Source organism: Lagenorhynchus albirostris, chromosome 5 (assembly GCF_949774975.1).
Source record: "Lagenorhynchus albirostris chromosome 5, mLagAlb1.1, whole genome shotgun sequence".
Taxonomy (NCBI): Eukaryota; Metazoa; Chordata; class Mammalia; order Artiodactyla; family Delphinidae; genus Lagenorhynchus; species Lagenorhynchus albirostris.
This window is the reverse complement of record NC_083099.1, coordinates 2,008,948-2,023,559: the sequence shown is the minus strand read 5'-3', so window position 1 is coordinate 2,023,559 and position 14,612 is coordinate 2,008,948. Positions and strand designations below refer to the sequence as shown.

Genomic DNA, 14,612 nt, shown 5'->3' with positions numbered 1-14,612 from the left:
TGTGCCAAGGCTACTCCTGCTAGAGATCCTCCACACGTGTGGCTCTTTGTGCCTGAAAAACGCTCACCTGAGGGTGTCAGGTATTTGAATTGCTTCTCATCACTCAGGTCCCAGCTCAAACATGATCTCCTCAGGGGCCTCCCCTGAGCGCTCGTCCTTACACAGCTGCCCATCACTACAGTTGCTTATGATGTTCTTTCCATGACTTATTTCCTTCTTTGTGCTCATCTTTGCTTTCACACCTACTGTCTGTCTAACCTACAGGAATGCAAGCTCCATGTGAGATGGGAGCTCTTATCTAACTAGTTCACCACTATATTCCCAAGGCCTGAAACAGAATCAGGGGAGGGAAGCAGAGAGGCGGGGAGGAAAGTACATCCCAGAGCAACTCAGCATATCTCCTTAACAGCTGCTACGGTCTTGCCAGTTGACTGCTACTGACTGCTTGGCCTCTAGAACCTGGCTGGACTTCTCTCAGTATTCCATAAACTAGAAATGGTTAAGCATATATGCATAAAGAAAACTCATCATCTTGAAAGCTACTTTCATTGTGTCATAAAATTAAACTATGCCACAAGATTCCACAACATGGAAACACCAAGCTTTTCTTTTGACCTAAAAACAAAAAAACCCACTGAGATTCTTTTCTCCTGTCACAGAAGGGAACCCTTATGCGTGGCAACTAAACTCAACTTTTCTGTTTTTACTCTTCTCATTTCTTACTGGAGACAGGTGGTTGGACCCCCATCAGCAATTCATGTTTGCTCACATAGCAGGTTTTTGCTGAAAGTCTAAAGAGAACCACAATTTAGTCCTTGGGTTGCATGCCTGACCTCCCTATTCTAAAGGACTGAGATTGTAAGAATTCTCCCTGTGGGAGAGTTGTTATATTTTACTGTGAATTTAAAGCAGATGGACTGTGACTTTTCAATGTAGAGTAAGTGAAGAAATAACTAGTTCCACAGTTTTCCAAAATGATCAATCAATAAAAATATTATTAGAAATTATCTATCAACATTATAATGAATGCTCTGTACATGAACTGTGGAGAAGAAACCGTGAACATACTTACCTCTTCAAAGCCCATTTCAAATAAACATTCAACAGCTCCTCTGACAGGCAAGAGTCTAGTAGAAAAAGTTGTGTTTCCAATCCGGATAGATCTATATTTTTCATCATTAGGGTTTCTGATTAAAAAAAAAAAAGTCTGATTATATATAACAATTTACATTTTTCACCATGTTTTTGCATTCTTTTTCACATTTTATACTGGCTATACGCCTACGAGGTAGTAGAGATCCCAGCTTTAAAGAAAGAGGATGCACAGTCTAGAAAGACAGACTGATTTTGTGATTCTTACCTTGTACACACTTACTGCAACATTACTGTTTAACTTCACAGCTGATAATATCAATGCTGACGTAAGGGAAACCCATGCGACATTCTATTTCTGTGCTGTTAAAACTAGAGACCTTTATGAGTGTTTAAGTTGCTAAGAAAAAATTCCATGCAAGTTCCAGACAGGGGCAGAAAGTTTTGCCTGTTTTCTTCTGATGGATCTCAGTCATCGAGAATAGCGCCTGATGGACATGTAGATGGTGGTTAATAAATATTTGTGAAACGAATGAATAAAAGAAACTAAGAAGCTATAGACAAATGAATCACAGCTCCTCAAAGACTTTACTTCTGACAAACATGAACCTAGGTATACCTTTACGGTCGCTTGATTTTTCTTTCTTCCCTAGACCAATGGTTGTTTTTACTATAATTTCTGTTTCAGCTAAAGATATATTTTTGTCACAGCAACTATGGTAATAAAATACAATGAACATATGAATTTCTTTTACCATGATTAAGATTTTGAATAGTACACATGAGATGAGACCAGCACATGAAAAATCTTTGATTTGAGATTTGTAATAACGTTGATAAATCAGAAAGGCTGTAAAAAAAAAAATCAGAAAGAAAATAAAAGGTTAAAGACAATCAAGGTATTATACTCAAAAGGCCTTCTGAACTTAATTCAGGATGATAAGTAGGTTTCATATCTGATACTGATGCCCTTAAAATGGTAGTGGCTTCCATCAGTATGGCATTAAGAAAGACTGAGGCTGTCTCAGGGGTCCACAGAAGCAGTGCTGAGGCTATCAGCCTGGGGTCTGGGATGATGGGGTGGCCAAGTGCTGGCAAATGACCAAACACCTTTGCCCTAAACTTACACATGTTCTCTAGATATGGTGATATAAAAACCAAAACAGGGATTGTTAACTGTAGAAGTTTCAACAAATTTCACATTTGTTTTCCATCAAGCAGTTCCTGTTGCCAAACTGTCATAAATACTACACAAAACTTTTTTAAACCTCTTTTAATTTCAAAAATTACACCAGTTTATTACAGAATATTCAGAGACAAAAGCTCCAAAGTAGTGTTACTTAAAATGTCCAGATTGGTGCTGATCTGTAAACACTTTGCTTTTCATCCATGAGGAGTACAGAAATTGAAAGTATTCAGTAATTATTACAGCAATTTAACACTGCCATGAAATTTTCATTGCATTTTACAAAAGTTATAGGTCCACAAAGGATTGGAAATTAAAAATACTGTTCTTTACTGCAGGTCATTTGAAAATCACAGATAACTGAGAAACACAAAGAGATACAGATGCCTTACTCTTTTATTCTGTGTATCAGATCAGGGTTTCTAAACCTTGGCAATACTGACCTTTGGCCTTTGCTGTGAGGGCTGCCCTGGGCACAGTAAAATGTTTACATCCCTGGCTTCTATACCACACTACATCATAAGCATGCCGCTCTTTCTTACCACTTAAACATTAAACAGTGAACAATCCTACCTTTACCAAAGCTAATTACAGGTAAATGAGGCATCTTTTCACGACACTCAACACATTCCACAGGGTGATAAACAATCAGTACCACCAGGATGGTATATCCCACTGGTGCAGAACTGCTTGAGCTATCTTAGTCTATTTTTTCCCAAGAGTTTCCAGATTTCTACATAATCAAAATCTTTCACTGGGCTTAATTTTCTAATTTTTCTTCCCTTTTTCACACTAAAAAATTCTTATAAAACTTACATGAGCTGTTCTGATATAGCTTATTATTTTGAGACATGTTTCAAAGGGTCGAAGCAGCTTCTCTGCTACAGGCTTTGTATAGCTTAGATTTTCCTCTCTAGTTTCTAACGAACAATGTTCTATCTTTGTACAACATCTGTGGACCTCACATATCATTTATGTGTTTTTCTCACTCAACGTATATTGCAAATAAAAATTTGAAAAATGGCAATAACATCCAGGTACCCAAATCCCAGCTTCCTCTTTTTAAAGGTGCTGAGCAAAACTTCCCTGGTGGCGCAGTGGTTAAGAGTCCACCTGCCAAAGCAGGGGACACAGGTTCGAGCCCTGGTCCGGGAGGATCCCACATGCCGCGGAGCAACTGGGCCCGTGAGCTACAACTACTGAGCCTGCGCGTCTGCAGCCTGTGCTCCGCAACAAGAGGCCGCGACAGTGAGAGGCCTGCGCACCGCGATGAAGAGTGGCCCCCGCTTGCCACAACTAGAGAAAGCCCTCGCACAGAAACGAAGACCCAACACAGACAAAAATAAATAAATTTATTAAAAAAATTTTTTGAAAAATGGCAATAACATCCAGGTACCCAAATCCTAGCTTCCTCTTTTTAAATGTGCTGAGCAGGACTTCCCTGGGGGCGCAGTGGTTAAGAATCCCCCTGCCAATGCAGGGGACACGGGTTCGAGCCCTGGTCCGGGAAGATCCCACACGCCGCGGAGCAACTAAGCCCGTGTGCCACAACTACTGAGCCTGCGCTCCAGAGCCCACGAGCCACAACTACTGAGTCCATGTGCCACAACTACTGAAGCCCGCGTGCCTAGAGCCCGTGCTCCGCAACAAGAGAAGCCACTGCAATGAGAAGCCCGCACACCACAATGAAGAGTAGCCCCCGCCCGCCGCAGCTTTGAGCAAGCCCGCGCGCAGCAACAAAGACCCAACGTAGCCATAAATGAATGAATGAATGAATGTGTTGAGCAGACCAACTATAGTCTTGAGCACAGACTGATGTGAAAGTCAGCCCCTGAAGCCCTCAAAGGCTTACAGAAGTTGGCCCCAGGGCCATCAGACCTCGGATCCATCAGCTCCCATTTCCTGCCCTTGGAGAAGTGCCATACAAACATTCCTGAACCTCTCGCTTCACAGCATCAGCCTGGAGTGGCCACTCTCCTCGAGCCCATTACTACGCTCAGTATCCTGCGGCATCTGAAGTACCCCTACGGACCTTTAGTTTTGATCTTCTTCTTCCACTAATTTAATTTTCTGTGCAGACTTTTCTCAATATTTTTTGCTATAACTCTTCGATTTTTTTTTTCCCTATCTCTGGTGACAATTAACTATTTCTACGACTTTATTATTTATCTTGCTTGTTAGCAATTATCTTGCACCTTAGCTTGAGATTTCTTTTTCTGGTTGTTGGATGATGATGTTGAATGAATGAGGTTTGAAAGGGCAGCAAAACTTCCTAAACCTCACGCAACCATCACTTTGAACACACTTTGGTGCCTTCCTAGCTGTCTTACCCACAGATAGACAAACTGTTTCATTTACAGAAAATTCGCCTGTGTATTTACAACTGAATAGTAGGAAAAACACCCGCTTTGCACCTCGAAAGTCATAATCTACCATATTTCTAAGATTTTACAACATGTTAATAATAAGCCTCCCACTGAGTCACAGCATTCCTTTTCTCAGAAAAGGAAAGCTTAAATGTTTCTCTTTCAGAAATGCTAGGAATTAAATATATCTGCGCATTCTCTAGCTCTCTTCCTCTTTAGAACGCATAATCCCAGGAAGAGTTCTCACAAATGGAAATTTAGTACGTGAGTGCATCCTATAATCTTGCATTTTTATTACTGATGACAAAAGTTGGTTTGTAGGCCATCTGAAAAACTATTTCTAGTCCTTCTAAAAATCTGTTAGTGCGACTTACATGTAAAATTTTCAGAAACATCTCTCTGCCTTTAGAACATCTGGGAAGCATCCCTGGCTCTAACTCCACCATTCTCTGCAGCTGACAACAAGGGAAACATGTGCACGTAAACTAGCTTAACATGAAAAACTGAATGAGACTAACAAACAACACATGTGCCATATTCTCTATTTCTTTCTATCTTTTGCAACAATCTTATAATGTAGGTATTGTTTGTTCCTTTTAAAAATGAGGAAACTGAAGCCCAGTTTACATACATTCTTAGGAAATGGTTGACTGGGACTTAAACCCACTGGTTCGATTACAAATACTCTCCACCATACAAGCTGCCAACAAACTCAGCCATCCTCAGTTGACAACCTCGCTCAGTTTCTCCAGGTGTCAGTAATAACCCAGATGAGAAATCTCAAGTTATTTCAGGTACAGTATTTTGTCTCCTCCCGTTACCAGCTCTACCCCTGGCACTCAGTCATCAAGGACTGCCAGTCCCTGACTACAATTCTTCTCTCTGTTACATCCACAGTTATGCTTACGCTCTGCAGTAGCTTCAGAAGTGAAACCCATGCCTTGTGTCTTCTCGCATCATTATTCCACGTGAATCTCTCATTATGCTTCTTTTTTGAGTCTAGAAACTACAATTACTTTCTGTTGCCTATCATGTCAAATACATGTTCTCTTACCAAACCTTTGTTCTCAGAACTGTTCCACACTAGGTCATCCAGCTATCTCCTCACATAAACACGTAAGTGCTTAAACATTGTCTTAGAATTAATTGTTCTCTAGATTCTATGCTGTGGCTATTTTCCACACCTGTGTCTTTCTCCCAGACGTATTTATTTTCTTTGAAGGAAGAAACCACTTTCCATTCTTGGCCCTTCCCAATCACACCCAATACAGTTCATAACCAGTAACTGTGTGCAGTTTGCAAAGGAAATTAGTGGGAAATCAAATATTGTGTTTTTTTTACATCTTTATTAGAGTATAATTGCTTTACAAAGGTGTGTTAGTTTCTGCTGTACAACAAGGTGAATCAGCTATACATATACATAGATCCCCATATCTCTTCCCTCTTGCATCTCCCTCCCACCCTCCCTGTCCCACCCCTCTAGGTGGTCACAAAGTACCGAGCTGATCTCCCTGTGCTATGCGGCTGCTTCCCACTAGCTATCTATTTTACATTTGGTAGTGTATATACGTCCATGCCACTCTCTCGCTTTCTCACAGCTTACCCTTCCCCCTCCCCATATCCTCAAGTCCACTCTCTAGTAGGTCTTTGTCTTTATTCCTGTCTTACCCCTAGGATCTTCATGATATTTTTCTCCCCTTAAATTCCACATATATGTGTTAGCATATGGTATTTGTCTTTCTCATTCTGACTTCACTCTGTATGACAGACTCTAGGTCCATCCACCTCATTACAAATAGCTCAATTTCGTTTCCTTTTATGGCTGAGTAATATTCCATTGTATATATGTGCCACATCTTCTTTATCCATTCATCTGATGATGGACACTTAGGTTGTTTCCATCTCTGGGCTATTGTAAATAGAGCTGCAATGAACATTTTGGTACATGACTCTTTTTGAATTATGGTTTTCTCAGGGTATATGCCCAGTAGTGGGATTGCTGGGTCATATGGTAGTTCTATTTGTAGTTTTTTAAGGAACCTCCATACTGTTCTCCATAGTGGCTGTACCAATTCACATTCCCACCAGCAGTGCAAGAGTGTTCCCTTTTCTCCACACCCTCTCCAGCATTTACTGTTTCTAGATTTTTTGATGATGGCCATTGTGACTGGTGTGAGATGATATCTCATTGTAGCTTGGATTTGCATTTCTCTAATGATTAGTGATGTTGAGCATTCTTTCATGTGCTTGTTGGCAGTCTGTATATCTTCTTTGGAGAAATGTCTATTTAGGTCTTCTGCCCATTTCTGAATTGGGTTGTTTGTTTTTTTGTTATTGAGCTGCATGAGCTGCTTATAAATTTTGGAGATTAATTCTTTGTCAGTTGCTTCATTTGCAAATATTTTCTCCCATTCTGAGGGTTGTCTTTTGGTCTTGTTTATGGTTTCCTTTGCTGTGCAAAAGCTTTGAAGTTTCATTAGGTCACATTTATTTTTGTTTTTATTTCCATTTCTCTAGGAGGTGGGTCAAAAAAGATCTTGCTGTGATTTATGTCAGAGTGTTCTGCCTATGTTTTCCTCTAAGAGTTTGATAGTTTCTGGCCTTACATTTAGGTCTTTAATCCATTTTGAGCTTATTTTTGTGTATGGTGTTAGGGAGTGATCTAATCTCATACCTGTCCAGTTTTCCCAGCACCACTTATTGAAGAGGCTGTCCTTTCTCCACTGTACATTCCTGCCTCCTTTATCAAAGATAAGCTGACCATACGTGCCTGGGTTTACCTCTGGGCTTTCTATCCTGTTCCATTGATCAATCTTTCTGTTTTTGTGCCAGTACCATACTGTCTTGATTACTGTAGCTTTGTAGTGTAGTCTGAAGTCAAGGAGCCTGATTCCTCCAGCTCCATTTTTCGTTCTCAAGATTGCTTTGGCTATTCGGGGTCTTTTGTGTTTCCATACAGATGGTGAAATTTTTTGTCCTAGCTCTGTGAAAAATGCCAGTGGTAGTTTGATAGGGATTGCATTGAATCTGTAGATTGCTTTGGGTAGTAGAGTCATTTTGACAATGTTGATTCTTTCAATCCAAGAACATGGCATATCTCTCCATCTATTTGTATCATCTTTCATTTCTTTCATCAGGGTCTTATAATTTTCTGCATACAGGTCTTTTGTCTCCTTAAGTAGGTTTATTCCTAGATATTTTATTCCTTTTGTTGCAATGGTAAATGGGAGTGTTTTCTTGATTTCACTTTCAGATTTTTCACCATTAGTGTATAGGAATGCCAGAGATTTCTGTGCATTAATTTTGTATCCTGCTACTTTACCAAATTCATTGATTAGCTCTAGTAGTTTTCTGGTGACATCTTTAGGATTCTCTATGTATAGTATCATGTCATCTGCAAGCAGTGACAGCTTTACTTCTTCTTTTCCGATTTGGATTCCTTTTCTTCTCTGATTGCTGTGGCGAAAACTTCCAAAACTATTTTGAATAAGAGTGGTGAGAGTGGGCAACCTTGTCTTGTTCCTGATCTTAGTGGAAATGCTTTTAGTTTTGTACCACTGAGGACGATGTTGGCTGTGGGTTTGTTATATATGGCCTTTATTATGTTGAGGAAAGTTCCCTCTATGCCTACTTTCTGCAGGGTTTTTATCATAAATGGGTGTTGAATTTTGTCAAAACCTTTCTCTGTGTCTATTGAGATGATCATGTGGTTTTCTCCTTCAATTTGTTAATATGGTGAATCACGTTGATTGATTTGCGTATACTGAAGAATCCTTGCATTCCTGGAATAAACCCCACTGGATCATGATGTATGATCCTTTTAATGTGCTGTTGGATTCTGTTTGTTAGTATTTTGTTGAGAATTTTTGCATCTATGTTCATCAGTGATATTGGCCTGTAGCTTTCTTTCTTTGTGACATCCTTGTCTGGTTTTGGTATCAGGGTGATGGTGGCCTCACAGAATGAGTTTGGCAGTGTTCCTCCCTCTGCTATATTTTGGAAGAGTTTGAGAAGGATAGGTGTTAGCTCTTCTCTAAATGTTTGATAGAATTCGCCTGTGAAGCCATCTGGTCCTGGGCTTTTGTTTGTTGGAAGATTTTTAATAACAGTTTCAATTTCAGTGCTTGTGATTGGTCTGTTCATATTTTCGATTTCTTCCTGATTCAGTCTTGGCAGGTTGTGCCTTTCTAAGAATTTGTCCATTTCTTCCAGGTTGTCCATTTTATTGGCATAAAGTTGCTTGTAGTAATCTCTCATGATCTTTTGTATTTCTGCACTGTCAGTTGTTACTTCTCCTTTCTCATTTCTAATTCTATTGATTTGAGTCTTCTCCCTTTTCTTCTTGATGAGTCTGGCTAATGGTTTATCAATCTTGTTTATCTTCTCAAAGAACCAGCTTTTAGTTTTACTGATCTTTGCTATCGTTTCCTTCATTTCTTTTTCTATTATTTTTGATCTGATTTTTATGATTTCTTTCAATCTGCTAACGTTGGGGTTTTTTTGTTCTTCTTTCTCTAATTGCTTTAGGTGCAAGGTTAGGTTGTTTATTCGAGATGTTTCCTGTTTCTTAAGGTCGGATTGTATTGCTATAAACTTCCCTCTTAGAACTGCTTTTGCTGCATCCCATAGGTTTTGGGTCGTCGTGTCTCCATTGTCATTTGTTTCTAGGTATTTTTTTTATTTCCTGTTTGACTTCTTCAGTGATCACTTCGTTATTAAGTAGTGTATTGTTTAGCCTCCATGTGTTTGTATTTTTTACAGACCTTTTCCTGTAATTGATATCTAGTCTCATAGCATTGTGGTCGGAAAACATACTTGATACAATTTCAATTTTCTTAAATTTACCAAGGTTTGATTTGTGACCCAAGATATGATCTATCCTGGAGAATGTTCCATGAGCACTTGAGAAAAATGTGTATTCTGTTGTTTTTGTATGGAATGTCCTATAAATATCAATTAAGTCCATCTTGTTTAATGTATCATTTAAAGCTTGTGTTTCCTTATTTATTTTCATTTTGGATGATCCGTCCATTGGTGAAAGTGGGGTGTTAAAGTCCCATACTATGATTGTGTTACTGTCGATTTCCCCTTTTATGGCTGTTAGTATTTGACTTATGTATTGAGGTGCTCCTATGTTGGGTGCATAAATATTTACAATTGTTATATCTTCTTCTTGGATCAATCCCTTGATGATTATGTAGTGTCCTTCTTTGTCTCTTCTACTAGTCTTTATTTTAAAGTCTATTTTGTCTGATATGAGAATTGCTACTCCAGCTTTCTTTTGGTTTCCATTTGCATGGAATATCTTTTTCCATCCCCTCACTTTCAGTCTGTATGTGTCTCTAGATCTGAAGTGGGTCTCTTGTAGACAGCAAATATATGGGTCTTGTTTCTGTATCCATTCAGCCAATCTGTGTCTTTTGGTGGGAGCATTTAGTCCATTTACATTTAAGGTAATTATCAATATGTATGTTCCTATTCCCATTTTAATTGTTTTGGGTTCGTTATTGTAGGTCTTTTCCTTCTCTTGTGTTTCTTGCCTAGAGAAGTTCCTTTAGCATTTGTTGTAAAGCTGGTTTGGTGGTGCTGAACTCTCTCAGCTTTTGCTTGTCTGTAAAGGTTTTAATTTCTCCATCAAATCTGAATGAGATCCTTGCTGGGTAGAGTAATCTTGGTTGCAGGTTTTTCTCCTTCATCACTTTAAATGTGTCCTGCCAGTCCCTTCTGGCTTGCAGAGTTTCTGCTGAAGGATCAGCTATTAACCTTATGGGGATTCCCTTGTGTGTTATTTGTTGTTTTTCCCTTGCTGCTTTTAATATGTTTTCTTTGTATTTAATTTTTGACAGTTTGATTAATATGTGTCTTGGTGTATTTCTCCTTGGATTTATCCTGTATGGGACTCTCTGTGCTTCCTGGACTTGATTAACTATTTCCTTTCCCATATTAGGGAAGTTTTCAACTATAATCTCTTCAAATATTTTCTCAGTCCCTTTCTTTTTCTGTTCTTCTTCTGGAACCCCTATAATTCGAATGTTGGTGCATTTAATGATGTCCCAGAGGTCTCTGAGACTGTCCTCAGTCCTTTTCATTCTTTTTTCTTTATTCTGCTCTGCAGTAGTTATTTCCACTATTTTATCTTCCAGGTCACTTATCCGTTCTTCTGCCTCAGTTATTCTGCTACTGATCCCATCTAGAGTATTTTTCATTTCATTTATTGTGTTGTTCATCGTTGCTTGTTTCATCTTTAGTTCTTCTAGGTCCTTGTTAAATGTTTCTGGCATTTTGTCTATTCTATCTCCAAGATTTTGGATCATCTTTACTATCATTATTCTGAATTCTTTTTCAGGTAGACTGCCTATTTCCTCTTCATTTGTTAGGTCTGGTGGGTTTTTATCTTGCTCCTTCATCTGCTGTGTGTTTTTCTGTCTTCTCATTTTGCTTACCTTACTGTGTTTGGGGTCTCCTTTTTGCAGGCTGCAGGTTCGTAGTTTCTGTTGTTTTTGGTGTCTGTCCCCAGTGGCTAAGGTTGGTTCAGTGGGTTGTGTAGGCTTCCTGGTGGAGGAGACTAGTGCCTGTGTTCTGGTGGATGAGGCTGGATCTTGTCTTTCTGGTGGGCAGGTCCACGTCTGGTGGTGGGTTTTGGGGTGTCTGTGGACTTATTATGATTTTAGGCAGCCGCTCTGCTAATGGGTGGTGTTGTGTTCCTGTCTTGCTACTTGTTTGGCATAGGGTGTCCAGCACTGTAGCCTGCTGGTCGTTGAGTGAAGCTGGGTGCTGGTGTTGAGATGGAGATCTCTGGGAGATTTTCGCCGTTTGATATTATATGGAACTGGGAGGTCTCTTGTGGACCAGTGTCCTAAAGTTGGCTCTCCTACCTCAGAGGCACAGCACTGACTCCTGGCTGTAGCACCAAGAGCCTTTCATCCACACGGCTCAGAACAAAAGGGAGAAAAACTAGAAAGAAAGAAAGAAAAAAAAGAAAGAAAGGAAGGAAGGAAGGTCGGAAGGAAGGAAGATGAAAGAAAGGAGGGAGGGAAGGAAGGAAGGAAGGAAGATGAAAGAAAGAAAGAAAGGAAGGAGGGAAGGAAGGAAGAAAGGAAGAGAGAAGGGAGGGAGGGAGGGGGAGAGGGAGGAAGGGGGAGGGAGGGAGGGAGGGAGAAAGGGAGGAAGGAAGGAAGGAAGGGAGGGAGGAAGGAAGATGAAAGAAAGAAAGGAAGGAGGGAAGGAAGGAAGGAAGGAAGAGAGAAGGGAGGGAGGGAGGGAGAAAGGGAGGAAGGAAGGAAGGAAGGGAGGGAGGGAGGGAGGGAGGAAGGAAGGAAGGAAGGAAGGAGGGCAAGAAAGAAGGAAATAAATAAATAAAGAAAGAAAGAACATAAAATAAAATAAAATGAAGTTAATAAAATAAAAAGTAATTATTAAGAAAAAAAATTTTTTAAGAAGAAAAACAAAAAAAACCGGACAGATAGAACCCTAGGACAAATGGTGGAAGCAAATCTATACAGACAAAATCTCGCACAGAAGCATACACATACACACTCACAAAAAGAGGAAAAATGGGAAAAACCATAAATCTTGCTCTTAAAGTCCACCTCCTTAATTTGGGATGATTCGTTGTGTATACATGTATTCCACAGATGCAGGGTACATCTAGTTGATTGTGGAGCTTTAATCCGCTGCTTCTGAGACTGCTGGGAGAGATTTCCCTTTCTCTTCTTTGTTCGCACAGCTCCCGGGGTTCAGCTTTGGATTTGGACCCGCCTCTGCATGTAGATCGCCTGAGGGCATCTGTTCTTCGCTCAGCAGACAGGACGGGGTTAAAGGAGCTGCTGATTCGGGGGCTCTGGGTCACTCAGGCCGGGGGGAGGGAGGGGCATGATGTGGGGCGAGCCTGCGGCGGCAGAGGCCAGCGTGACGTTGTACCAGCCTGAGGCTCGCCGTGCGTTCTCCCAGGGAAGTTGTCCCTGGATCCCGGGACCCTGGCAGTGGCGGGCTGCACAGGCTCCCCGGAAGCAGGGTGTGGATAGTGACCTGTGCTCGCACACAGGCTTCTTGGTGGCGGCAGCAGCAGCCTTACCCTCTCATGCCCATCTCTGGGGTCCGCGCTTTTAGCCGCGGCTCGCGCCCGTCCCTGGAGCTCCTTTAAGCAGCGCTCTTAATCCCCTCTGCTCGCGCACCAGGAAACAAAGAGGGAAAAAAAAAATCTCTTGCCTCTTCGGCAGGTCCAGACTTTTCCCCAGACTCCTTCCCGGCTAGCTGTGGTGCACTAGCCCCCTGCAGGCTGTGTTCACGCCGCCATCCCGAGTCCTCTCCTGGCACTCCGACCGAAGACTGAGCCTCGGCTCCCAGGCCCGCCTGCCCCGGCGGGTGAGCAGACAAGCCTCTCAGGCTGGTGAGTGCCGGTCGGCACCGATCCTCTGTGCGGGAATCTCTCCGCTTCATCCTCCACACCCCTGTTGCTGTGCTCTCCTCCGCGGCTCCGAAGCATTTCCCCCTCCACCACCCGCAGTCTCCACCCACGAAGGGGCTTCCTAGTGTGTGGAAACCTTTCCTCCCTCACAGCTCCCTCCCACTGGTGCAGGTCCCGTCCCTATTCTTTTGTCTCTGTTTTTTCTTTTGCCCTCCCCAAGTTCGTGGGGACTTTCTTGCCTTTTGAGAGGTCTGAGGTCTTCTGCCAGCGTTCAGTAGGTGTTCTGTAGGTGTTGTTCCACGTGTATATGTATTTCTGGTGTATCTGTGGGGAGGAAGGTGATCTCCGCGTCTTACTCTTCCGCCATCTTCCCCTCGTCCCCCCGAATTTAGTCAAATATTGTTTTTTAAAGAATGAATGAAGCAAGTTTCCTAGGGAACCCACATGGAATGCCAGTAAAACGACTGCAGATTTTTGAAAGGTAGATACTGAGGAAAGCTGATTTTTATCTATAAGTCAGTGAACTGAAAAAACGGTTCAAACCCATGGTACACTGTGCATACAAATTAGTATATACTTCTTTGTATAATTTCATTAGCTTTACGAGCCTTAGTTGGGGAATAGGATAAACATCATCTGAAGCAGAAATTTCAAACTTAACCCAAAGTATTATTTTCACCAGTGTATAGTGACAAATATCACTGTTAACACCAACAATTAAAAAACTGCAAATGAAATTCTCAGTTCAGCACTCACCCTATAAAATACTATGTCAGATCCTGAGTTAGGAGCAAAGGATATCAAGACAACATCGCTTATCTCTCATGCTAAAGGAGTTCCTAAAACAGCAAAAGAAACGATGGTTTCCTCTATTCTCAAATAAGTTAGATTAGCCTGTCTGTAATGCAGTGTAGCTAAGGGATCAAGAAGAGGCCTGGGGCTTTTCTGTTAAGAGGCAAGCAAATCACTGGACTTGGAAGCAGAAGAAAAGGTGAGTTTTTTTCCCCCCCTCTGAAGACCAAACGAGTTTGAACTCTAAGAATGAGGGCAGGAACTAATACTATTACTTAAGACAAACTAAAAAGGGTAGTTTTTCATACCATCTCCACTTATATGAGTTCCAGACTCCTAATTCCCTTTCTGGATAAAAAACCTTTTTAAGATAAAAAACATAAGCCATCGTAGAGACTATAACATACACTGACAGCATGCCACGTTTCTTCTATGAGTTTGGTAAACACTCATAATGACGATAATGATGGAAAAGACTTCCTTCCTCAAAACACCTTGATCTCAGCATTTGTGGTTTCCCTGGATTGAAAGCAGAAGTGAATCCTCATTACAAGGGCAACTCCCTTTTCTGAAGAATGGGGTTTAAATAGTTTGGTGGCTTTCCAGATGGTAGGTGCTAGCTGACGGCCTCTGGAGAACTCTGCCTCGGAGTTCACTGTGCAGAATCCTCTGGCATCCTTACGCTCTGAAGAGCTGTCAGATCTCCCAGGGCTGAGAAGGTGAGCTGAGAGGGTGCCACAGAGGAGGAAGGCGGTCCCCATATAGGTCT

General features: G+C 41.3%; 1 protein-coding gene across 3 annotated transcripts in view; it reads right to left on the bottom strand.

Annotated features, from left to right (window-relative positions):
* Nucleotides 1-14,612, bottom strand: part of NGLY1 (N-glycanase 1) — a 63,111-nt gene that overhangs the window by 47,274 nt on the left and 1,225 nt on the right. For 2 of the 3 annotated variants that reach the window (XM_060149502.1, XM_060149504.1), the window contains exon 2: nt 1,073-1,187. In XM_060149502.1, the coding sequence (XP_060005485.1) occupies nt 1,073-1,187 (115 nt within the window). Of the gene's footprint in view, nt 1-1,072; nt 1,188-1,360; nt 1,555-14,612 lie in introns of those variants that run through there. The other variant, XM_060149503.1, reaches the window with a different exon arrangement.